Consider the following 27,051-nt stretch of genomic DNA (forward strand, 5'->3'; position numbering starts at 1 on the left):
AGTGTGTTTAAGGGGGCTGAGCTTGCAAAGAACCAAACAACGAGGCCGGAATTGTGGAATTTCGTCCTGCAATTGCCCGGAAATGTACGTCACGAAGGTTACACGTGCCTCTCTTTAGAGTGTAGAACTCGTGAGTAAATGAATCCGTTTTCGTTTTCTTTTGCAAGGTGCCTACATACCCTATGTATAGGGATCAAGCCCATGTAGTTCTCGATTTAGGACTCTGAAGAGATAAGCTCTTATCCTCTCTAGTTTAGGATAAAACAACTTCCTCTTGTAGTTATCTAGCGGCATCCCACTCCAAGTAGATCACTTGAAGCCTTCATCTTGCATGTATATCCGAATATATATGAATTATCTCCCCTTGATTGTAATTATCTCCATAATAGATGTATTTATCCCTTAATTCGCAGATAAATAATAGCTAATATACTCCCAATATACTTCCAATTCGTCCTCCAGCGGCATCCCCTAACTGCAGCCCTGTAGCTGCAAGCCAGGATGCACTTAGTGGTAACCCCTAGCAGAGGTAACCCCTAAAGCGCCTTCAGGTGCAACCCCATTCTGATGGCAGCCTCCATTATGCTTCCAGTGCAAGTCCGTATACCCTTTTACATGTCTTATGCAGTTCACCCAGCCATGGTGAAGCTCATTATCCTTAACCAGATAACTCCAGTAAGCCCAAGTAAAGACCAAATAATATGATGGGCTATAAAGTAAGCTCAGGGAGATTTTATGGCACAACAACTACCCCCCCCCCCCGGTTCCTTGAAGTATTAAATACGAGAGGAACCTAAGAACGGTAACCCTCACTTATACAGCTGCAAGCCCTTGAATTATGCTAGAGGTTAATCGTAAATTATTTCTAAGCTTACGTGGGCGCGGCCCGGTGTAAGAAACAAGAAATAATTCAGATAAACTTCCCCCACATAATTATAAAACCAATTATATTAATTCACAACAACCACCACAAGCCTTGAATATTTGTTCCAAAATAATTAGAATTATCTTCCAAAAATCTGCCCAAGCTTCCGCAATTTTTGCTCCACCTTTTCAGTTTCCCGCGTGTGTCACGTCAGCTTGTGATAAGGCTGATCCCAAAGATTTCGGGGTTTAATTTAAATTCAAATTGATTTGAATTGTAACAAAAAATCCCTAATTAGGTGGTGCAGCCGTAGAGTCCTAGCATGCCTCTATCTCTTCAGCCACCCACCTAGGCCTCGGGAACCCCTGGCTCATCAAAGCTACCTCCACGCCAAGCCAGTCACGGCACGCCACCTGGTGTAGCTGTTCCCCACTTCCCCCTGCCATATATATACACACTAAGCCTCACTCTTCTTTTCTTCAATCTCTTAAACTCTTCACTTTACTCTCCCTCTTCAAACCGAAGCACTCTCAGACGCAATCTGCTCTTCTTCCCCGGCGCTTACTTCTCCGTCTCCGTTTCCAACTCCGACCAAGGGTATGCTTTTTTCGAACCTTTGTCCCTATTATTATTTCTTCTCTGCACTTGCTCCATGTCTGTGGCTATGTGTTTATATGATCCATGCCTGATTTTCATCATTTTCTTTTTGACTGTTCACCTCGGCATGCGTGCACACACCCACATTAGTCTTGCTTGAGGTTATTATGTTCGATTGAACTGCTATTTCGCTCTGCATGTTTGTATAATCGATTGCACACATTAATCTTTTGAATGTGCACACACCACTGGCTTCAATCGACTTCGGTTAGGCCTTGATTATTTTCCGACTGAGTTGTTGCCCTCGGCATTGTTGCGTTGCCTTGAAGCCATGATCGTAGCCCTAGACTATAAACCCTAGGTTCCCAATCGCCTCCAGGGGGAAACCCCTCTTTTACAATCGAACCCTTTTTCATGCCCTTAATCTACTTTGAATGCGTTGTGGTGTGATTTTCTTACTATGCATGTTTAGCTTGTAGCCTAGGGTGATTATTGGATGTTGGTTGTTGTGGTTGAGGTTAGGGTTAGGATCAGGCTTCTCGCTCTGGGTCCCTTGTTAGGCTTTACGGAGAAGACAAACCGTCATCCGTAGCCCGTGCCACTTCCTTTGGGGGAGGTAGTCCCCTTACATTTTAGGGCTTCTCGCTCTGGGTTTTGGTGCTTTTAGATGGCAAAGTGAGATTTTTGGTGTTGGGATTCGGACAGAAAGTCGAAAGCGTGCGATTGTGTCACTTCTAAAGTGGCAGTAGCGGCAGGGTTGAGTCGGTTGACCGCGGGAAGCTCGAGTTAACCTTTGGAACCTTTGAACGGTTGGTTCGTTATTGAGCTCGATTGGTGATAAATTTTGTTCGTGAAAAAATTGAATTGATTCGAATAATATTCTTATTAAAATATAATTATATAAATTTTTAAATTTTAATGCATAAAAAAAGGAATAATGAAATGTAATATTTTCGTTTCATTTATGATATTTTCTTAAAATAATTAAATAAATAAATCCTAATATTTTTGTAACATAAAAAAAACTTGAAAAAAGTATAACATCAATTTGGGGTTCCCTTATTTAAGTTAATGATAACTTAACTAGTTGACTTAATGATAAGTCAAAACACTAAATTTAATTTTATTTAAGTAATGTGGTTGAAAAAAAGATATCATACTATCTGCAATATCTATTGATCAAGTAGCCCATCAATTAATTAGGTATCGTAACAAAATATGTATTTTATAGGTTAGCGGTTCATAGAATAAGTTAATCAACTGATATGGTTTTTAATCTATTAATAAATGTGTAGTTAAGAAGTCAAATTGTAACTATCTCAAGTCATGATAACTACTTAAGTGAAGTGATGATCAATGGTTAAATCTAAACTATTAACAAATGAAAATAAGGCTTCGTCAACTGCTATTCAACCGATTAGTAGCTAATGAAGACAAACTATCAATTGATAATAAAAGAAGCTATCAACGACTAGTCAAGGAAGCTATCAGCGGCTGATGATTGACTTATCAATGACTAATTTGAGAGTTATAAGTTGACAACTACATTAAAGAAAAAGATAACAGTCACATGGGTTGATCAGATAAAGTATACCTATTTGAGATGCTAAACTTTGTAAGGCATAATGTAACGTCGACTGTAATAGTGATAACTCAACACAATAACAAAACTAGAAACAATAAATAAGTATGATACACGAATCGATAGATTTGAAGAACTAGTATATAGACAATCAGACGATCAAGCAAACTGAACTAATCACAAAGTCACTGAAAGAAGTTCAATAATATGTTTAGACCTCGGTGAAGAATAAAGTTTAAGTTGTTTCAGGGATCAGAAGTTGTCTACCTATTAGATATCAAGTCTAGTGGATTCTAGTATCGTCACACTGATTATTCGTAATCAGCATCCAAAACATTTCTAACCCGGAATGGACTAATCAAGGATAATAATCAAAGATGGAATGAAGTTCGATTTTAGTGTTAGTGATTAATGAATCAAACTAGTGCACTAAACGTCAACACGTATGAAATTGTTCATCATGTTAATCAAACCAATAATTGATCAAGTCAACAAGTCAATTGGCCCACTTCAATTTAAGCCCACGGTATATTTTAGGAATTGACAGCTGCTATTCGAAAGATAAATCAAAAATCAGTGTCAAAACACTTTAATTATACACACACACACAAACACATATAGGCTAGTGATCAAATACAAACTAATCTTTTAATAAAAATAAACACAATTTAGTGATATTCTCTTTAGATTATAGTGATTTATTTTGCAAAAACAGGTGAAAACTTTCAGAAATCGATGAAAATTTGTAGATCTGTTCATGTACTTGATTCTGGTGATGGTGGAGGTGGAGGTGGTGAAGATAGTGGAAGTGGAGACGGAGATGAACGTGGTGGACATGCAAAGGGTTAGATGAGCAACAGTTGTGATTTATTTGTTGGTGTTGCAAACCCATGAATTGGTGTGTAGTCATAGAATATCCATATCTGGTGTTGCTGCAGCTGCATATAATCGGAGCCCCGGTGACGTTTTTAAATTCGTTTTTAAATCAGGAGACTCGTGTCAACCTCAAGATCTGTTTATTGATGGTCAATCGGCTTCTGGACATAAATAGTTGGGTTAGTGATGTTTTCAATAGAATAGAGAAGGATATGATGGAGGGCACGGTGGAGGTGGTAGAGATGGGGGCGTTAGACGTGCAGGGGCGGCGACCGGCGGACATGAAGTTGCTGGAGTTAGAGGTATAGTTGGAGAAGATGGTAGTGGTGATGGAGTTGTTAGATAATTTAGTGATATTTCAGCTGAGTTTTTAGTTTGTAGAATAGGGAGGTTTGTAGTAGAATAAAACTCTATATACTTAGAGAGAGAGAGAATCCTACTCCAATACAAACAAAATTAGCCTACAAACTAGAAATCCAATTTTTAATAATTATTTTTAACTGCAGTAATCACTATTTTCTACATTACATATCACTATTTTGTATATAACATATCTCTCAAATATAAATGTATACATACATATATGCATGCAATGTATATGACCATCATCTTCACCTGAACCATAATAATGGACCTCTTACCACCATTACCAGCCGTTTCCATGACTTGCCACCATCGCCTACAATCACCAGTAGTCACAGACATTTGCCATCAGAACTTACCAAAACTAGCGACTACTACACCTTCTCTGACGGCTTGTTACCATCAAGAACCTTCCTAAGATTGGGATTAATCATCCATAATCAATCATCAATAGTTTAGGTAAGTAGATTTTTTCAATTTTCAGTAATAAAAATCGTTGCTTATATGCTATATAAGACAATAATTAGTGCGGTATAAATTAGTGGTACTTTTAACTTGTTAGAGTTATTGATTATGATTTAGAATGAACTGAATGAATATTCAACAAATGAATTAAATTGATTATGTGGTAATGGCGTATACAAACCCCCTTCTACGTTATTTTGGCACTAACAATTGGCCTCAGAGCTTGTTGATCGATATAGATCTCAGATTCATAATGGTAGATACAATTAGAAAAGCTTGCTTTGCACTCAAATCATTTTTTTTATCTGGACCACAAGCTCTCGAAAATTTGGAATCAAGGTACCTCCATTCCACATAGAAATAACTGAAATAACTGAAAGAAGCTTCTTTTATTAAAGTTGCAATTTCCATTTATTTTGGAATTCTACAGAATGGTTTGTATGTCCCATTGACTATATTTCCTGAATCTGTTGAGAACGGAGTTATGAATTTTAAAAGTCTATTCCAAAGGAACCAATCGGATTCACTAATACAAATAAGGAATTCGTCGCAAATCTACCTTGATATATTAAAGCGCTACCAATCTCAACCTGGGTAGGTCCAAGGTCGACCTCGGTGCATCAGAGCGCCTCAAATTAACCAATGCAAACACTAGGGTCGACCTGAGAGTCTACGATTGATGGGGGCAACTTGAGCATGTTAAAATCCCCTCGTTCGACCTCAGTGAGATATACTGGTGTGGTGGAGGGCAGATTTTTAAAACAATGATTTTTTTTGTTAAATAAATCATAAAAATCAAATAAATTTTGAAAAATTCCATAAATTCAGGATAAATTCTAGAAAATTGAAATTGTATTTTAATTTTAGTTTGGAAATTTTCTAAAAGCTCATAAAATCCAAAAAAATTGAATTAAATCATGAACGCTACAGTAAAAATAGAATTAAGTTCCGCAAAAATATAAAAATGTCTAAGAGCATTATAAATACTTAAAGAATGATTTCTTCATAAAAAAGACTCGAAAAGACATATAAAAGTCTCAAAAAATCATATAAAAACTCTAAATTTTTTGAAACTTATCCAAAATTGGGGTGCAAATGATGGGGATCAGAAATGAATCCAATTTATAATTGGATTTTCAAAAGCCCAAACTAAATAAAAGCCTAGTCTAAAAGGCTCGGGTTTATAATTTATTAGTTAATTTTGTAATTAATTATTTAAATAAATTTTAGCTCCTTGAGATGACTATCTAGAGTCCCAGATAACCAACCATCAACGTCTCACGATAATGATCAAAGATCTATTCTATCTTATCTCAAAAATAAACACCTACTGCAAATCTATGGGGCCGTTTGGGCAAAATTAAAAAAAGTGACTTCTTGCTTAAACTAGAGAAGTGGGGGCAGAAGTGAGAAATAAATAAGTTAATAAAATGTTTGGAAAGGAAGCAGAAGCTGTGAGAGAGAAGCTAACATTCTCAGCTTCTTAAAAGTACTTTTACTTCTTTACACAAACGGGTAAAAAAACAGAAACCAGAAGCAGAAGCTGCTTCTATATAAAAGCTTTATTCTATTTTCAAATAAATGTCGTTTAAATTTTTAACTAGTTTAGAATACATTGATTATATAACTAAAATCATTATTTTCTAAATTAATCTATTTTAATTTAAAATATTATACTGATAGTTTAAAAATAATAATTTAGAACTAATAATTTAACAATTTAATTAATACTCTTAAATTTGTGTTCGAAAAGAGAGAGTATTCAGGAGGGAGGAGTATTCATAGTTTTATGAATTCAACATTAAATAATTAGGGTTTTGGTACTTGACAACTGGTTGTCAGGAAAGCTTTATCTAACACACAGCTCCATTACCATCAGATCTGTATTTCAAGGTTCTGGATTGAAACTTTTTTTTAATTATCCGCTATAATTTCCCTTTCCGCGGAAAATTATAGCGGATACTTAGAAAACGGGTTAATTATCAAGTTAGTCACTGAAGTGGTCTTAATGTATCAATTTGGTCACTGAATACAAAACGGTATCAAGATGGTCACTAAAGTCACCATAAATAACAAAAAGTTCTTGAAATATGAGTTCAAGTAGTAAATATATCATTTATAAAATTTTACACATTATTTTTAAATGTTACCACAACCAACTAAAAGATTATGACTTCTAGTATTTAAAATAATATATTTATATTTTATCAAATTTATTTATTATTTATATTTTATTATATAGTTATTTTTTTGTTTTACTTAAAAATAAATAATAAATAAACTTGATAAAATCTAAATATATTATCATAAATATTAGAAGTCATAACCTTTTACTTGGTTTTGGTAACATTCAAAAATAATGTGTAAAATTTAATAAACAATATTTTTACTGCTTGAACTTATATTTCAAGGTACCTGTTTGATATTTATGACCACTTCAGTGACCATTTTGATACCGTTTTGAGTTCAGTGACCAATTTGATACCTTAAGCCCACTTCAGTGACCAATTAGATAATTAACCCCTTAGAAAACAAAAGTTTTAATCTGAACCCTTAAAATATAGATCCGACGTCCCTGAAAGTGTGTGTTAGATAAACATTCCCCGACAAACTGATTGTCGAGGACCAGGACCCAAGTAATTAGTAATTAAATTATGTAGTTTGATATATACTTGTTGTGGGGCATCGATTATATTTGACCTAGAAGGCTAGCCAAGACAGATGTCCAGAATCTTAAGCAAGGCATCAAATCTCGAACCCTGTAGCATGGTTTCAAGTTTCAACAGCAGATATATATTGGAGTTCATCTCAATTAGAGTGTTTGGATTTGCATGAGAAATTGGGCGGTGGGATGTTGTAGTGAAGTGACAGAGATAGGTGCATGAGAGAAATGACAGATATATCTTATATATAAACATAGAAGGCTCCTTTCATGAAGATAAGGGAGGGGGTTAATTCCTAGCACTATGGTCACTTTCACTTGTGAGTTTTTCCGAGAAAAGGAAGCAACCCTTTGTAGCTACATACACGGCTTTTGTGAACCAGGTCCGGAAGGCAGAATCTTTGCTATGTTAAATTTGTGGTGAGAGTCAACTCTGGTTTGCCATTTCTCAATTTAATTGGGTTAGGTCCCTAATCATCAGAATTTATATACTGTCTTGAATCTTTTAGAGTTTGATAGAGTAACATCTTTTATCATTAGACTTTTTTCTTTGGGTCTTGGAGTTTTATCAACTTTGAAGTTTTTAGGATCTTTATAATGCCTGTAGTGTATGAACACCACAATATTTTATATTTAAGAATTTTGCCAAGCTCCGGTACTACATACATTTGAAAGGGAATAATAGGTAATGATCCCCGTGAAAAAGGAGATCGAGGATCTTTCTCACGAAAATAATTCAATTTTAATTTTTGTAGCCAACTTACTGATGGCCCACGAAATAAAGTGAAGTCAACTCCTCTTCACACTTTCAAAAGCTGACGTCATCATACACCTCACTATGCGGCACCCTCAAAGTCTCAAACTCATTTAAGTAGCGAGTAGAAGACACTTCCCTACTCACACCATCTTGATCACTTGTCTCACTAAATAAATCATCAAACTCAGAACCACAAGCCATGTATGCTTATAACAACTCCAGTAGTTGTAATAGCTATAGCAGCAATAGTAATGAAGACTCCTACCCTTGTTATCCCGGGGACTTTCTTGCGCATACTCAGATGCCGCCTCTCCAACTGGATAGCCTGATAATAACAAACAATGGGTACGACACTGTGTCAGCTGCATTGATGATGAAACAAGAGCAGCTTCAGAGTGGTGGTGGTCGAAGTAGTTATGCCTCTCCTACTTCACTCACTCAGCCTTCCAGTGATTTCATGATGCAGAGGAGTGCGAGTAGTCAGTCGTTTCAGAATCATTTCAACGGCTTCCAGTATCATCAACAGCTCAACCACTTGTCCGGATTTCAGGATTCGGGCCCTGTGAGAAAGGCCTTCAGCACGGGCGATTTAGAGGTAACCAAATTCTCAAGTGGAGTAAAACCGTATTAATATGTAGAGTAGTGCTACGTACCTCAAATTATTTTTGATAAATTATATGATAGACACATGGTTAATTTTAATTGGGTAGTCGAGATGCATAAGTGATACAGGGATCTTATTATGGGTTGAACTAATTATACGTTGCCAACTAAATTAGAGAAAAAATTTGGAAATACTTTTTCGATACCTAGCATTTTTCCAATATGCATAGTTTGGCGAATCTAGCTATCCCGCAACTTGAAAAAATGTTTTGGAGTCAACCCTCCGGGCTTCTCTTTTGGCATGTGAATTGTGATCATGTAGTGGGTGCATGCAACTGCATCCTGGATTAAGTTGATGATTTGCATGTAAAATCATGATTAATTAAGTTACAAACTCATTTAACTAATCATGATTGTAGTAAAATTTGTTTTTATGTTATTTAGTGAAGGTGCTGCTTTTCTACAGACAGCAGTATAAATTAATGGAACACAAACTGAATTGTTTTCGACTTGACATGACATGACAGAGAATTAACATGGTACAACATCAGCATAGATCAGACAGTCCATTATCAAATGAGAGCAGCATTATTGAGTGTATGAACGCTAAAGCGTGCAAGTACAGCCCCGAAGAGAAAAGAGAGAAGATTGAGAAATACAGAAACAAGCGTAACCTCAGAAATTTCAACAAAAAAATCAAGGTACCACTTTTATCTTTAATTTTCCTTTTATTACTGAGGATTTAAACTTATTACAAATTAGACATAGTCAGGGATTCAACGGGTCGAATCAGGTCGGATTTCCTAATATCCAGACTCGATTCATTATATTTCGGGTTGGTTCAGGTATCTAAAATGAAGATCTAATTAAATCCGGTCCGTCAAATTTTTTTAGGTTTCATTTCGGATTCGGGTTTAATTCCAATATTAGTACAGAAATTAGGACAGTATCTACCTTCCACAATGCCAAGGAATTGCAAACTTTTTATGATAATATTGATGGGAGGAAAAATAACAAAGTTTGCGGTAAAAACAAAGAGGATGTTTGTGGAAAGACAGTGACTTATCATGTGAAAGTTGATGTAGGATTTCAAGTAACTAATCGCCTTGTCAGTATCGTACATGTCTCTCCACCACTCATGTTGCTTCTCAATTTGCTCCACGACTCTTTCACATTGCACAACATCAATAATGTTATGAATCTGTAAATTATTTTTAATTTTATTCACCAACTATTTACAAAAAGAAAATTCAAAAAGTTAATTTATGAAATTTTATTATCAACACATACATACATGTCAGGCATCTAAACCTATATTAATATTGATAAAAGTACAATTTCATGGACTACTTATTATTAAGCAAATATATTTTATATCGTTTTTTAAAATTATTACTCTCTCCGTATACCAATCAATTCTATACAGTTTTTTTCATGTTCGACTCGCATTTTATGTCTCTTATAAAATATAGTTCTATAACTTATTTTAAAATTTTCTTTCTTTTTTTTATAAAAATATAAATGTTACTCCCTCCGTCCCCCTCACTTGTTTACATTGGAGGGGAACACGGAGACCAAGACAATATATGAAAAATGAGTAAAGTTAGATGAAAAGTGGGTAAAATGGTGGGACCTATCAATATTTAATAATAGATTTGAGATAGTGGAGGAAAGTATTGGGTGTAATAGTAGTTTTTATTGTTAAATATGAGATAGTGGGGGAAGATAGTGGGTGTAATGATGAGAAAAACTTACTATTTATGGTAATGTAAAGAAATGAGAGGTACATCCCAAAATAGTAACTGTAAACAAATGAGAGGGACAGAGGGAGTATATTTTTATATAGAAAAATAAAATCTTAAAAATAAATTGCGCAATTATATTTTACTAAAGTATTAAAATCCGTATCGCGTCCCCGTCTTTCAATATGTACCATTGGCTGGGACGGAGGGAGTAGGTTATAAAATGATTAGGTATATATCTTTTGGCAAATTAATCACCAGCAATATTTTGTGGAACAGTATGAATGCAGAAAGACATTGGCTGATAGCCGACCAAGAATCAGAGGAAGATTTGCGAAGAACAGTGATGAAAGTGAAAAGGAAGGGCAGCTGATAAACGAGTGGAACCATGTCCCTGCTCATAACCATGTCTCTCTTGAACAAGATGATGAAAATTGGATTAATTTTCTCGACGCTTTCTCATCCAATTTACTTCCTTGATTCCGTGTGTATATAACCCTCCGTTTCAAATTGACTGCTTAAGAATATTTTCATGTACGATGAACAGTACACACGCATAATACTGTAATCAAAAAGTGTGTTTCCGAAAGAAAAAGGTGTGAACCTATAGTCTAGTTTCTACTGAGAGCACTAATTCTAGTTTGCTCCACTCACCTTCCTACATTACGTACACCCTTGAAACATACCTCAAAGAGTGTGCGAATCTTGAACACCTTGCGCAAAACTTTCTCGATGTACCATTATATTAAAACACTTTTTCCTACACACATGACATTAACATCTTAATTGGATTGATCGGAATTAATCAAAAACTTAATGAGTTAAGATAATTTGCTGAACAGAAATTAATCGATGATTAATCTGACAGGCGGTATAGTAAATTAGAGCAAGGAATTGATGAAAAATGGTTCATGGGTCAAAACGAGCTTGATGGTTTTATATTAAAGCTATAATCCACATCATCTATCACTCATTCGACTAATGATTTGGTTGCGAGCCTTTTAATATTATTATTACAAGTAAGTCGGAATAAAAAATTTAAATCCGAATTCTGGGGCCCCGACAAGTGGTGAGAGAACGGCTGCCTCCAATTTTTTGTCGACCGCATGTGCAATCAAAATTAGCATTAGTATAACGAATTTTTTATGGTGTGCCCAAGGGCACACAATAGTCACTAATGCCTATGAAAATTCTAGCTTTTGATTGGTGGATGGATAATAAATGTAAATGGCCCCCCTGCATTCACATCAATTCCACCAATCAAAACAAGCCATTTTCATGAAAGTTGGTGTTTATTGTGTGCCCTTGGGCACACATTAGAAAGACCGTTCATATAAAAATGAGGTTACGAAGTAAACATGATAGGATAAAACATTGGTTTTAATCAAAGCATCAGGACCACCTGAACCCGAGGCACTACAATATTTGCTTTTAATATATCATAATGTTTTAGTATAAAGAGAATCACAGAAGTTGACTGACCAAGCCCGAGGTACTTCACATTAGAACTCAGTATCCACATCTTCAACCCTAAATGTAATATTGTTAACCAATGAATGTATTTAGAAAGGGTCCCAACCAAGGAAATGTATTTAGGAAGGACCAAGGTCCTTGATATAACCCACTATCAACGTGTTTTTTGTCCGTTAATTTGGATTGCTTAACCCTATATTGTTATGCATACACAGGGTAGCTACGGTGTCATCCAGCCAAAATTTGACTCATTCCAGATTTCTCAGTGTCCAGCGCTTTATTTCGCTGGACGTAAACTACTACAATTGGACTGTTCTGGACCGGCTCTCATTTGGTAATAGCACAATAAAAATTAAGACAACGTGTATTTCATCTCTCAAACTTCTTGCCAGGTTCCTCCAAGGTATAATTCAATCAATGCAGCTCAGAAAAGCCCTAAAAAAAATTTACCTATACACTAGCACATCAAACTAAACTCACCTCAAAAAAACACTAGATTCAATTGCTGAACATAAGGAATATCCTATATCCTGCACTATGTATATGGCAACCCCTAGTAATCAGGAAAGAAAGCTATAGCACTGATTTTAAGCAAAGTACAGCATATAATATTGTAGCACCATGCCCACTAATACAATGATTATAGACTACTTCTGTCTTCGCTTCCTATTGGAAAAAGAACAGAAAAAGAAGTTGCAGCACATGCAAGGCATTAGAGTTTAATTTGTAACAAGTTGCTAATTCGAAAACCAGCATTAAAGAAAAAGGTTTGGTGGTTGTAGCAACTTGCATACAGACAAATATTTATTTTTCATATGTAGTAAACTTTACGGCAAAAGTTTAAGATTCAGGCCTAGGACATCTGAATAAGCGTATGAATAAATATTGACTGCTGTCACTTTTGGAAAGTTCCTAGCATACCCAAAGGACTAAAGTTTTTTCTCTCAAGTCTTCACAAACTATTGAGAACCAAAGACAACTAAACAAAGGCTTACTAAACAACAAGAATAACTTACTACATAAAATTTACCTAGTTACAATTTTTCTTTTTATAGTCCGGGCACTCTTCTTAAATTGTATAGGATTCCATAAACGTCTAAAAGGGAACAGACCAGCAGAACGAGGTGTCTTTCTTTTTTTTCTCCGGGTACCTGCATTTGCTATAACCAATTAATACATTAAAAAAAAAAAAAGAAGGGAGCACTTGGTACCTCTTCTTTCTACAAAGCAATGAAGATTATAGTGCTTGAATGGAAAGAACAGAAACTACACTTGGTGGTGCAAGAAGTCCCAAAACAAGATATTCCAACTCTAAGATAGATTTCTAAAAACATATGTGTTCCATAATAAAATCAAAAAATAAAAATTGATTGAGGTCATTGTGTATTATATACTAATTCTAATGATTTTATCCTTATTATTACAAAGTTGGATGGTGATAGATTATTATGTATTGAAGTAACTATACAGCATTATATATATACTAATATACATGACCCAACTACATCATTTATATGCAACATATGATTAACACTTGAATGATGTACTTGTAGATAAGGAATTTCATTGCTCCTTCTAACTTTAATATTCTTGGGACTAGACTAAACTTATTTAATTATAATAAAACTTGCCAGCGCCTGCCTATACCAGAACTAATTAAATTATATATATATATATATATATATATATATATTTGGGGGGTGGGGTGTCTAATAAGGAGTATGGCCGATTTTTTGTCTTGGTCATTTATCATTCATATATTTTGTATTGCTGATCTACGACAAGAACAGAGAGGCAAAAAAATATATAGCAATTAATTTTGAGCCAGTGGTTGTATAATTCTATCTACTAAATAGAAAGTCATTTGGATTTAACATAACTGAACATGTTCCACTCTACTTGTCACAAGCTTGTGCAGTTGCTAGTAAATTCAGTATCAGTGTGCTAATACTACCACCAATAAGAGAAGACCTGGTTCTAAAACTCCATGATAATAGGCATATTTTTAAACTGGGAACAATAAAGAAGTAGTATTCCAGGTAAATGACTGTATGCAACACTATTAGCTGACAGATAAATGCATAAACGAAAAGTCGAAACTTCAAGAAAAATGTCCGCGCGTACCTATTTTGGAACTATTCAGAACATGCTGTTCTGTTACATACTGATTTTCAATCTGTTTTTGCTCTTCCATGGGTGTATCAGCTGTTGGATTATTGGTGGCAGGTGACAAATCATGAGATTCTAAAACAGACGATTCGCCCAAAATACTAGCTTCATCACCAGCACCAGTTTTTTTAACTTGTTCTATCATTCTATTTTCATGCAAAGACAAATCAGACACAGAGCACAGCTCTGGTTTATACGTCATATATGTATCTAGTGAGGTTTCATCTGTTGTGGCCAGAACTGCATCTGTATTATTCAAGGGTAGGTACGCTTTACTCGCACAGTCGGAACCATAATCTTTTGATACAGTTAAAGTTTCAACAGTATCACCAGCATTAACTTTAATATCTTCCTCATTTAAAATTTCATCCATCACAACATCTTGGGGACATGAAACTATGTTTAAACAACTTAATTGCTTGCATTGTTCACCTTGATGAGAAGGGAGATTGTGATCAACCAACATCGTAGAAGTTTGTGTATCAGCGAGAGCACTACAGTTTTTAGCAATTACTTCCTCTCTGCTCAGAGTGTTGACTGTCACAGCTTCCCCAGGACATTTAGTTTGACTAGTAAGCATGGCACTTTCTGGTTGCACATCATGACCTTCTAGAGTATCAATCTGTAACTTATTTTGACAAGTAGCCATATCCTTCTCTGTTTGCATATCATAACCTTCTAAAGTATCAATATGTGATGCTACAAGAGTTTCACAAGTACTGGTGGAAGTTTGAAACTGCAAACTATTTAAATCATGTCCATGATTGCTAGTGGCTGCATCCAAGACACTTGAAACTTTTATGGAACCTTTTAAACTCTCATCTGACACTTTTTTAAAGTTGGTCGAGTCGAAACTCTGATCGGAATTAGGTGCTCTAGGATCATCAACCAGCTCCAAGGTTTTCTTTACAGAGGAAGGCAAGTTGCTACCGCTAAAGGGCTCCAATTCGGGCTTTGTAATAGGCATGATATCCTTAATTTGCAAACCATTTGCTGGTAAGCTATCCATTACTGACACAAAATCGATAGCTTTCACTTTATTTGATTCTTTACTGGAGGCATTGAACAACTTCGCCATTTCATCTAATAACAGATCCCCTTCACCACTTGAGATGGGATCCCATTCAAGCCACTCATCAAACTCAGGATCTTTGGTTACTAGTTCTACTTTGATAGCCTCTTTGTAAAATTTCTTTTTCCTTATTATATCAGCTACAAGTGATCTGCATATTATCAGAAAAGAATGGTATGAATTGAGACAATAAAAGAATTGTGCCCTAGTACTTAGCATTTTTACATACCTACAGTTTTTGGAGATGGCTGCTTTTGCGCGTTCCATTGTGATCCCAAGTAAAGTCATTAGATTTGCGACATCATACGGTCCTCTAAGCTCAGTTATAGAAGGAGCAGCACTTGAGAAGATGAGATATGTTCCTTTAGTCCAATCAACAAGCAGCTGAAAATTTAGGGTTTTAACTCATTAGACATAATAGCCAAAAGGGACGACTACGACCACCAGCAATTAGCGTGTATTCCAAATATCTAGAATGGATGAACTACTGTCATCATTTCCGATAGTAATAGAACTTCATACTAAGATTCAATACAAGTTTCTCCGTAGTACTCAATTTATAAATGCAAGTTATATATATACAAAGTAGAAAAGGAATCTAATAACTGTCAAAGCTCCACTATATTGGCACAGACTGAAGAATAGATATATACTTAATCAGTCATGATAGTCTCCATTCGAAATCATACACTCCAAATTTTATTGTATAACCAATCTTCCTAGTCGCACAGTGCCACAATTTGTCAAAGTAGTACATCAGCACCTAACAGAGTGTAAATACTAATTTTGTTATTTCCTTGATGATATAAACATAAAAGATACAGAGGAGCCTAGTCTTCCAGGGAATATGACAATATGATTTTTTGTACTTTATTGTTGTATGCAGCAGTGGAATGAGCAGATTGTGTTAGGGTTCATGAACAAGCCCAATAATTAAGCAGCAGCACCGATCATTAATATGGTAATAATACATATGCGCATATAAGAATCAAAGAAATAGGAACAGTTTGAACATATCGTTATCTCCCATAAAGTTTTGGACTCTTAATTGAAGTTGATATATAAACGTGTCTTGGTCACATATCCACGAATTACACTCAGGCAGAAAAGTAGAGGTGAAACAATTAGGATCCAAATTAAGGAATAATCATCAACATTGGTTAAAGGTATAAGAAATTAAATCACAGTAATAAGAATTGTAAATTATCACCTTGGCATTGGATATGAATTGCCTTCTTGCTTGTGCATCCATTATAAGACTGGAATAAGTAATCTCGAAATACACTCCGCGCTACACATAAATATGGTTTAAAAAACATTTTATTAACTGATCAAAGGCAACAAAATGTGCACAACTTTAAAAACATTGCCTCATCATAAACATAGATACAGAAATCGTTTAATTAGTAGATACAATGTATTCAAATCCTGTTAACAGAAACACAAAATAAAACCTCAATTGCAGCTTTAACCAGAGGTTGCTTCAAGCGAAACGGCAACTTATCGGAGAAATCAATAGCAATTAGGTCCACCTACACAATCAAAAATTAAACAAGGAAAATAACACAAATGTATATACAATTACACATACATACATATAAAACGAAAAGTGCAGCAACCTGACAAGTCCGACACGCCTGTTCAAACGCCATCTGATTAAGCGGCTTCACCGCAACGATATCATACGTCTTCAACACAGGATTGCCGGAATTAAGCGCCGCCGCTTGCACAGAGCTATCCACGAGCACCGTCAATCGCGTGTACTGGCGAAAAGGCGTGGCTTTGGGGACACCTAAAAGACTTCGATGAAACTCAACAGACGGAGGAGAGAGTCGTTTGAGTAGAGAAGATAAAGGAAACAGGGAGATAGAACAACGGTGAGATTCAGACATGACGCCTTTGATGCTACGGTTGTAAGCGATTCCTGTGTAACCTAGCTCCATTGCTTTCACAATCAGTTTCAATCGAGTGGTTGAATTGGTTGAGTCAGAGTAAGGGATGTTCAAATCAAAGAAACCCATCTTCAGTCTCACCACTTAAAACCCTCTGAATAGGGTTCTTCAGGGGTCTGTATACCACTTTATAATTTTTGTACGCTCATTTTCTTTCTACGCTGGTATGTGGACTTCATATGATCGGGTTTTAAGTCATATTCAATTTTAGTATGACAAAAATCTGTAATTTGTTAAGCTTAAAATTAGAAGTAAGTGGGGAATCAATTAAAAACATCAATTTATTTTAATTTAGTAATTAATTTTAATAAACATTAATTATAATATTAATATAGTTTATTAAATTTATTTTTGTTATTATTTTAATAACTCATAGGTCATTTATGATATAAAATTACAAACAATAATTTAAGCAAACATCATGATAGAAAAGTGAAAGATATCTTTACAATATTCGAGATATCAGTGATTGGGACCTTGCAAGAATGGTACTCAGTCTTCCGGAAATTTAAGCTGAAATCATGATTGAAAAGTGAAAGATATCTTTACAGTATTCAAGAGGACGCATGAAAATCTACACGAATATCGTGAAGTGTTGAACAATATCAAAATATCTATTATATCATAATATCTGTGAGCATCGGAGTTCTTTTCGGACATGGATGACTAATTTTAACATCAAGCATCAAAATCATAAACATAGACATGTCACTTGCAGACTACTCAAGAGTCTCTCTCATAAAGCATAAAGTGATCTCAACAGGGGGAAGAATCAATGAGATCTTCAGGGATAAAGTAAAAGAATGGATTGAAAACATCGTACTAGAAGTGCATAACAATCCTCATGCAATCAAATATTTCAAAGACAAAATGATATAAAGTATTAGTTCAAGGGATGAAAGCTTGTCAAGTTGCAACCCTAGCACGATGAAGTATTTGGAGGGCTAGCTCAGAGCTGAGATCCTTTGTGCATACAAGTTGAATTATGCAGCTGTTAGAAATAAACATTTGAAGAATATCAACACAAAAAATCCATATCCATTACCTCCCTTCGCTCCGTCTAAGCCACCTAAGCCAAAAGCTACAGCTATTTCTATTGATTCGCTAAAGGTCAGTTTTTGAGGGAAGAAGCAAAAGGATGCCTCCACTCTAGCTTTCGAAGAAATAGGTAATCTTTTATAAAAAAATATTCAAAATACTATAAAAAGAGTGAAGGTCTCGTGTACGGTGTATCAAAGAGAACAAACATGTCCTGAGACCACTGCTTGAGTTGCTCAAATTAAAGATGACGACGGAAACTATGCATTTTCATGGGTACGTGCATGATCATCCTTGTCGGATCATCATAACTATCAAAGGTATACTAATTATTTCAATCAGTCATCTTGTCCGATATCAGTTTTTTAATCACTGAAATCATTCTAGCGTTGTTAGTTTGTTATTGCTCCCTTTGTCTAGTGTTGAGTTAAGGTCTGGTCTATGATTTTGGGCTTTAGTACAATCATTTTTAAAATTCTCAATTGCATAGCTGAAGCAAAATAAGTTAACTGAATGGCTTTTTAATAAACCCTCAACTCAAATTCTTCCTTGCTCTGCCTGCAGATTAATCATTCTTAACAAGAGTTTGAAGATAGAATCAGGTGATGTACAACGATGAGAATGTAGATGCATTGCAATTTGCAAATGCATGTTTAATAATTTTGGCGGCATAATTATCTCTCTATTGATTTTAAACTCCCAGCCTGCAATACTCATCATTCTGATGTATACACAGTACAAAACATAAAAACAAAACATACAGAGATGATAAGGTAGATAATTCACTAGTTAACACATTTGCTCAAGACAACATAAAACTTAATCTCAATTGATTCTAAAATTTCCATGTAATTAGCTACATTAAGTTGAATCAAAGGGCTAAGTGTAAGCTTTGCAAGTCCAAAATTCTACCTTGAACCAAAGACAACTAACCCCTCGTTGCTTTTAGCATACAAGCAAGTACAAAAACGACCAAGAGTAACTATGTCAATCATACTTGTCGAAAATTTTATATATAATGATCTCCAACTAGTGGTCTAAAACATGGTCTTATTCGGCTTTGTCCTTCACTCTTCTTCTTGAACTAACTTCACTTCTACTTCTACCGACTAACTTCAATACCTCGTCAATTAAAATAACTGGAAAAGCAACAACAACCACTAACAACCATTCATTCAGGCTTAGTGGTACTATTCCAAATACTTGAGCAAGGAAAGGGACATATAGGATCAGAAAGTGCAGGCCAAATGAGATTGCCATTGCTGATAGAAGCCAGGGGTTGACCCAAGGAGGCATCGTCAAGAGACTCTCATCCTCGGAAAGGGCATTAAGGGAATTGAACATCTCGATCGCGACCAATACAGATAGAGAGAGGGTCATGGCTTTAACTTTTCCAGTATGGAAGTAATCACATGGATTTGCATCAAAGTTAAACACTTGAGATCCGGCTGTGTAAGGTGAAGTTGAGAATTTTTTCCAAGATTTGCACTGATCCCAGTTTGCAAGTTGTGAATATGTGACAAGGCTGTGCCCATCTTTACTTAGATCAATTCCTAAGAAAGAGTCGCATGTGTACCAGATGATGAATACTCCAACAGTCGCTATCCCAACATAAAGTCCAATGACCTGCTCCGAAAATATTTAAAATATAAAGCAATTTATAGTCAAGTATTAATCAGTTAAAACATCTTACACGGTTAGAAATTAAATATTTTCAATACCAGATAACGGAATAATATCCATGCACTAATCAAAGAATCATCACTTCTACGAGGCAGTTTCTTCATTATGTACTTGTCAGGCGGATTGAATCCCAAAGCTGTTGCAGGGGGTCCATCAGTGACTAGATTGACCCACAGAAGCTGGACAGGAATAAGGCCCTCTGGTATACCTAAAGCAGCTGTGAGAAATATAGAGGCAACCTCACCGATGTTTGAAGAAATCATGTACCTGCCATAATTTTTACAAGTCAAAGGGCCAGTGAGATTTAGCCTTTAGAAAATGGATATATATCATTTGCTTTAAGATCCCATCTTGTAACAAAGTTGCAAAATAGTAGCAAGCTTCCTTCAAGGCAATATTGTCTACACTCCATCCAACATGTTACAGTTGGGTCTTTATACATCCCAAAAGAGAAGAATGTCTCAAATATTTTGATCTAAAAAACTTTATATGAAAGAAAATATACACAGAGGTTCTAATTGTCTTATAAATTTATTAATAAATAAATAAACGTGATCACAACCAGTAGTTCAATCAAATCATTTTCAACTCTCTTAAATTTACTCCATTTAATATCACATTTTAGGGTCCCAACTGCAGAGGTATAAATTTGTTATGTGCAAAAGAGCATTACTTAAAAAGTGGTATCAATAAGTAAACTTGGCTTTTGATTGCTTACAATTTAAATTTTATTCCATGTTTGGATTGCTGCTTGCAAGAAGTCAGAAATACAAATGCAGTGAAAAAGGTTCAAATATTACAAATATCACAAACGTATAATAGAAGTCATGCAAATAAAATCTAGTAGCAAAAATAACGACCTTGTAAGTAAGTGAGGAAAAGGTAAGTAATACAGAGAATGCAACATGTTTTTGTCCATCACTTAAAATTACATTAAAAATATTAAGGACCACTCACTTTAAATTCATTGTGACCAGCAAAACTGGATTATTTTATCTTAGTTAGGGATAAATTGTGCTTAGAAAATGCAAAAGGGCAAAGTTGAAATCTGTTGAATACATAGAGAGAGTTTGAAAATGTAATAATATATTGAGCAAAATCCTTTAAATTTAAGTATTCCTAAGATGATTATCATTACTGCTCAAAATAAGTATAGGCTGTTACACTTTTAATACATTTTGTGCCTGTAGTCGGACTATAAGCTGGAAAATAATTGCTTTATTCACGTGTTGCAGTATTAGACCCCTAATTTCAGGTCAGCCTTTTCTTAAATTGATCTTTAATGTTGCACAGTGACAAGCCAACATATGTGTATTTCAGTCAAGACGTAGTCTTACATTAAATAATCTCGCAAAGTTCTACTAGAGATCATAATTATAAGCAGTTTGTAGTTGGAATTCTAACTAAACAACAAAAATAGTAAGCATTTCAGGTTAAGTCTTTGTAGTTAGTGTTTTGTTGCTGGCGGTCTAATTTTGGGTTAGGTCTTTGTAGTTAGTGTTTAATTGCTGGTAATCTAGTAAGAAACGGCTTATTTTGCCTTTCAAGTTGTAGCACAATAGTACTACTAGCAGTCAAGTAAAAGTTCTCCATAGTCAAGTATTTACTATTTTTTCATGAATTCTGGTGAGTGAAAAATCACTCACTTTTTATTTTATTTCTAGAACTTAATGTACACATAGGAATTTTACTCCCCAGAACTTCTGAATCACAAGTCATCTTTCTTACTACTTTTTTCTTGCTGAACTTTCATTTTTTCTTCTTTATCCATTGATTTAGGTCGACACAAGATCAAATTAATATACACCGATAAGGATTCCTAAACCTGCAAAGCATCATAATTTCCTATATCTCATTATTTATATACAAAAATAATAATGAAAATAGACCTGATGAAGGCCTTCATATTGTTGTAAATAGACCTTCCTTCGCCAACAGCAGCAACAATTGTGCTAAAATTATCATCTGCTAAAACCATGTCTGATGCTTGTTTGGCAACCTGATACCATATAAGCAGCGGATATTAAAGAGATAAAAAAACATAGTAACAAGAGAACTTCAAAATAATTAAGTAGCATAAAAGGTAATGAAATAAGAAAATTGCAAGTATTCTTTGGCCTTACAGTCATTGAGATGAGATTAAATGAAATAACTTTTTGTGAGAGCAAAAGTTTTGTAGTCACAATGATCATATATGTACATAATTTTCAACAAGTGAAACAATATAAATGCTAGTGCACTATACTGTACACCATTTGTTTAAATAAGCTCTGCTCTTGAAGTTGAACCACAACATGAGAAAATCTACAATCGGGGCATGAAGATTTGAAATTTGAACAGCAAATATATAATTGGTTTCCAAATAACGGGCTTTCTAGTATAACAAAGCCCAGGACACGAAAAAAGCCATAAAGACCATGCAAACAAACTTTTAAGTTTTAAGTGTATAACTTAAGTTCCAAAATTTATCAGCTGTAAAATAAACTAAGAAATTAATAGAAGATGACCTCGGTTCCTGCAATGCCCATGGAAATTCCGATGTCGGCCAATTTTAATGCAGGTGCATCATTGACCCCATCACCAGTCATTGCAACCACTTCACCATCTTCTTTGAGCAACCTCACTATCTCTTGTTTATGCCTTGGTTCCGCTCTAGAGAAGAGGAGGCCTCCACTCTGCCTTAGATGAGTTTTTTTGTCTCGATGATCCATAAACTCTTTTCCAGTTAAGCTTTTAGAGCTGATGTTCTCACTTTGTTCAAAAACACCTATTTCACGGCAAATAGCTTCTGCAGTGTTTTTGTTATCTCCTGTTATAACCATTACTTGAATGCCAGCTGCCCTGCAATCTTCAATGGCCTGTCGAACCTCTTTACGAGGAGGATCCTTTTGACATTTAAAAAAGGAAGATATATGTCAACCATTCTTTATAAGATTATTCTAGAAGTAATAATTATCAAAAATTATAGCAACTCACTCTTAGACCTGCCAATCCAGCAAAGACTAGTTTATTTTCGATATAAGAATAATAAGTAGGATTGAGCAAAAGCTCATGAGCGGGATGGTCTTCACTGCCCGTATATGTTGCAAACTCTGGAGGGTATTCCTTGTATGCAAAACCCAGAACTCGTAATGCTTTTGATGACATGTCATGAAGACTTTGTAAGATTAGATTCTTGGCATCTTGGTCAAGTTTTACAACAGAACCATCAAGTAACTGGACAAAGTGGCTTCTTTCCAACAAATTTTCTACCGCGCCCTGCCAAAAGTGGCATGGGGGTCAAGACTTATATTAAAACACAAAATCATTTCTGATTTTTTTATAAAGAATTAAAATATTGCAACATTTTAGCACTAATAAAAGAGTCCCCCATTACATACAATGAAAACTACTAAACACAAAAGTACACAATAATGGTTGCTTGAACTAAGGCATGCTTAACACCAGCTAATCAATCACTGATAGATGAAGAAATTAATGTAGTTCTTAGAATGTGAGATTTCTTTTTCACATGATATGAAATTATAAAGAAAATTTGAACAACATACGTAACACATATATTTAGTTTACATAATCTGCCTCAAATAAAACACTAAGAAAGGAATCTACTATAAGATACAACATTTCCATGCTTTCAGAGTCTTACTTCAACTGCATCTCGTTCACAAAGCACATACACTTATAACCAATAAAGGCAAGAAAATCCAGGGAGATCCAAAATATATCTCTGTATTTGTTCTCCTAAATATACTTATTTCATATGGTTTATCATACGAAATTGTAATAAAATTAACTCAAAATTATATTAAGGTGATTCTACAAAATAATAAATATGCATTGTTCAAAATATTATTACATTAGCACTGTCAAACATTGAAATATTGATCTTAGTTTTAACTATAGGCGTGCTTATGTAATTTGAAATTAATCCCAGGATAATAATTACAAACCTTGTCTCAGTACTAGTCAAAACTTCTAATACTCATAACAAATTTGCAAATTTACTTTCATAAGGTTATGATAGTAATACTCATATCCTTTTTAAATTGAAAGATATGTGAATAACATGCACAAACTGTTCAATGTTTATGAGGCATAAAAAAAACAATACTCCCTCCGTTCCCTTGAGTTGTATACGCAAGGGACGCAACACGCACTTTAATGCTTCTGTAAAGTATAGTTCAATAACTTATTTTTAAGATTTTTTTTTCAGAATAAAAATTTAAATGTTAAATTTTTATTCAGAAAAAGAAAATTTCAAAAATTAAGTTATAGAACTATTTTTTATAGGAGCATTAAAGTGCGTGCCGAATAGTGAACGTATAGAATTAAATGGGACTGAGAGAGTAATAGATAGGACTTGTCAAAATATATCTTCCACCGATATATACTATATGTACATATAGTAGTACTTGTGATAGATTCATCTAAAGGAGATATGAAAGAAGTATAACCTTCACAAGCAATGTCTTTTTTCCTGACTTGGAATTCACTATCACTCCCATTGATTTCCTATCTCGGTCAAACTCAAGTGTTGCAACTCGGGACTCATTATCAGTCCACGCTCTACAACAACCTAAAATTGTCAGAGTAAAAAGGGAAGTGATTAGTAAAAGAAAACTAAAACTATAATAAAATTATAACTTAATTTGAGCATTGACATACATTGTGCGTCACCACGGTCAGAGGATGAACCCAAATTCAGTGTGTCAGGAAGTCCCATTTTCTCAACAAGAACCTGTGCGAAGAATAAAACTTAATAATAAAATATATACACATTGGCCCTTTTGGACACAATTAGAAATAAGAAGACTTAACACACTTCAGAAGAATGAGCCTTTTTGACACAGAAAAATGAAAGATAAAATTAAGTTTCTAGTAAAAACCAATTTCCAAAAATGTTTATATGTTGTGCTTCAAAGAATAATCAATAAGGAAGCCCAACTTAAAGTAATGGAATGAGCTAAAGCTTAATGTAGCAGTCCAAATTCAGCGACAGTGATAAGGTAGTAGTATAAACACCTGTTTTTCTTACGTTTTGTGTTGCTATAAAAGGGACAATTTTTTTTGAGTAGTGCCTTTTTGGGCTTTTTCATCTAAACTTGCATTCTTCTATTTATATCTACTAATAACTTTTTGTTGTTAATGAGTCTCTTCAGTCATTATTTGCTTCAGTTAGAAATATGCATAAAGTGATAATGGCATGGACCAAGTTGGGACCTCTTGCATGTACGTGAGCAAGGGAATGCGTATAGTTTTCCTTACATTATAGTATAAAGAAATATGTAGTTAAAAATTGCAATGATATGCCTATATTATCTTACCTTCAATGCTGCTTCAGTTGGCATTCCACTAGCAACATATTGATTCCCCGTTTGTTCAATACTGGAATCATTGCACAGAGCAGCAATTCGCGCAATAGTTTGGATGTTAGTATCCATTTGACCGAGGGTCCAGTTTTGGATAGCTCCGTCAAAAGGATCATATGTGGTCCCTTGCACATCGAATGATCTGACAGAATTTACATTGGAACCCATCGCAACAAATTTTGCCACAGCCATCTGATTAGTCGTCAAAGTACCCGTTTTGTCTGAGCAAATCACAGTTGTGCAACCAAGAGTTTCAACACTAGGTAGCTTACGAACAAGGGCATTCTTCTGAGCCATCTTACGCGTGCCTAGGGCTAAGCATGTTGTAATAACAGCCGGTAGACCTTCTGGAATTGCAGCAACTGCTAATGCCACTGCAATTTCGAAGTAATAAGTGCACTTTTCAAATGAGTACTTAAAATTTGCAGGCCAGCCATTGATATACTCCCAAGATAGAAAGTATTTAACATTAATTAACCAAACCAATGCACAAATCAAGCCAATTAATAAAGTCAGAACCTCTCCAAATTCATTTAGCTTCTTTTTCAGTGGCGTATCTTCCTCACTCTGTGAAGCTTCTCGAATCTGGGAGTGCACCTTTCCTATCTCCGTCTTCATACCAATTTGGGTAACTAAACAAGTACAATTCCCATTCACAATAGTTGTCCCTGCAAACACCATACATTTCTTACCCTGAATGTCAGTATCTTCTCCCACAGGCTTAACGTTCTTACTAACTGCTTCACTCTCTCCTGTCAACGAGCCTTGTTCAACACGAAGAGTAGAGCTAACTAGATTCAAAACCCTCATATCAGCAGGTACTTTATCTCCAACCCTAAGTTCAACAATATCACCAGGAACAAGTTCCTTGGCAGGCAAATTTGTAACCTTTTTCCCATTTCGAATCACACACGCTTGTTCTGACTGAATTTCTTTAAGAGCTTCCAGAGCTTTCTCGGCATTACTCTCCTGCCATACCCCCACACACGCATTGACAATCAAGATCAAAAAAATAACAAGGGGCTCCACGAAAGCAGTGATTTCCATTTCTCCACCTTCATCCCCATCATACCACGCCAGAACAAATGATATGACAGCAGCAACGAGCAAAATTCTGACTAAAGTATCGTTAAATTGTTCCAGAATCAAACTAAATATTGACTGGCCATGATGCTTATCTAACTCATTACTTCCATAAGTCTGTCTCCTCTTGTCAACTTCTTCCGATGATAATCCCTGGTGACTACTCACCTGCAAAGCCTCTTCGCATTCGCTAACATTTTTTGCCCATGCAGGAAATACTACTTTATCTAACTCACTATTGCCCCCTTTATCCTCCTTGTTTCCATAATCCTGCCCTCCTTTACCCATAAATTCTAAGCTTCTGATTTTTGTATCACACTTGAATAACAAACTTTTTATAGATACATCTGTGTGATTTGATAAGCAAAAAACAAACATATTAAATCTCGATTTTAAACAAAGTAAAATTTCACAAAATTAGATTTACGTTACACAGAGTATATTCACAAACTAACAAAAGGTGTACATGTATACAAACATATAAATGAAGAATCAGGGTTTAAATTACCTGGATTATTGATAAATATATAGAAAGAGACTGGTCCCTGATGAAGCAAATACGTCTGTGGTGATAAGCTTTCTTCTCTGGAAAGAGTAGAGTGAGATGAATGAATGCACTCCGTGTCTTCAGGGGGAGAGAGAGAATGTATGTGTATTGTAGTTTCCAAGGCAGCAGCAAGCAAGTAGGAGCGTAGGAGCG

The 27,051-nt window shown here is 35.1% G+C and overlaps 3 protein-coding genes across 4 annotated transcripts; 1 reads left to right on the forward strand and 2 right to left on the reverse strand.

Annotated features, from left to right (window-relative positions):
- Positions 1-8,044: 8,044 nt before the first annotated feature.
- On the forward strand, positions 8,045-11,238 carry LOC108208210 (two-component response regulator-like APRR1). The gene is made up of 3 exons (XM_017378712.2): positions 8,045-8,762; positions 9,298-9,471; positions 10,792-11,238. Exons 1-3 carry the CDS (start codon positions 8,367-8,369, stop codon positions 10,990-10,992), a joined length of 771 nt encoding a protein of 256 aa, XP_017234201.1. The 5' UTR covers positions 8,045-8,366; the 3' UTR covers positions 10,993-11,238.
- Positions 11,239-12,806: 1,568 nt separating this feature from the next.
- Positions 12,807-17,349, reverse strand: LOC108205993 (uncharacterized). Of its 2 annotated transcripts, none has more exons than XM_064087047.1 (6): positions 16,846-17,349; positions 16,681-16,758; positions 16,437-16,517; positions 15,456-15,610; positions 14,110-15,377; positions 12,807-13,145 (listed from the first exon to the last, which is right to left on the reverse strand). In XM_064087047.1, the coding sequence occupies exons 1-6, from the start codon at positions 17,245-17,247 to the stop codon at positions 13,012-13,014; spliced, it is 2,118 nt and encodes a 705-aa protein (XP_063943117.1). In that variant the 5' UTR covers positions 17,248-17,349; the 3' UTR covers positions 12,807-13,011. The 2 variants fall into 2 exon arrangements, with proteins under 2 accessions (XP_063943117.1, XP_017231632.1); XM_017376143.2 differs by having other exon boundaries at positions 12,807-13,136; positions 16,846-17,348.
- A 1,917-nt stretch (positions 17,350-19,266) lies between these two features.
- LOC108207268 (calcium-transporting ATPase 4, endoplasmic reticulum-type) lies at positions 19,267-26,639 on the reverse strand. Its single transcript, XM_017377728.1, has 8 exons — positions 25,224-26,639; positions 24,565-24,637; positions 24,354-24,475; positions 22,876-23,157; positions 22,407-22,784; positions 21,789-21,898; positions 19,938-20,166; positions 19,267-19,842 (listed from the first exon to the last, which is right to left on the reverse strand). The coding sequence occupies exons 1-8, from the start codon at positions 26,637-26,639 to the stop codon at positions 19,267-19,269; spliced, it is 3,186 nt and encodes a 1,061-aa protein (XP_017233217.1).
- Positions 26,640-27,051: the final 412 nt, after the last annotated feature.

Source organism: Daucus carota, chromosome 2 (genome assembly GCF_001625215.2).
Source record: "Daucus carota subsp. sativus chromosome 2, DH1 v3.0, whole genome shotgun sequence".
NCBI classification, from domain to species: Eukaryota; Viridiplantae; Streptophyta; class Magnoliopsida; order Apiales; family Apiaceae; genus Daucus; species Daucus carota.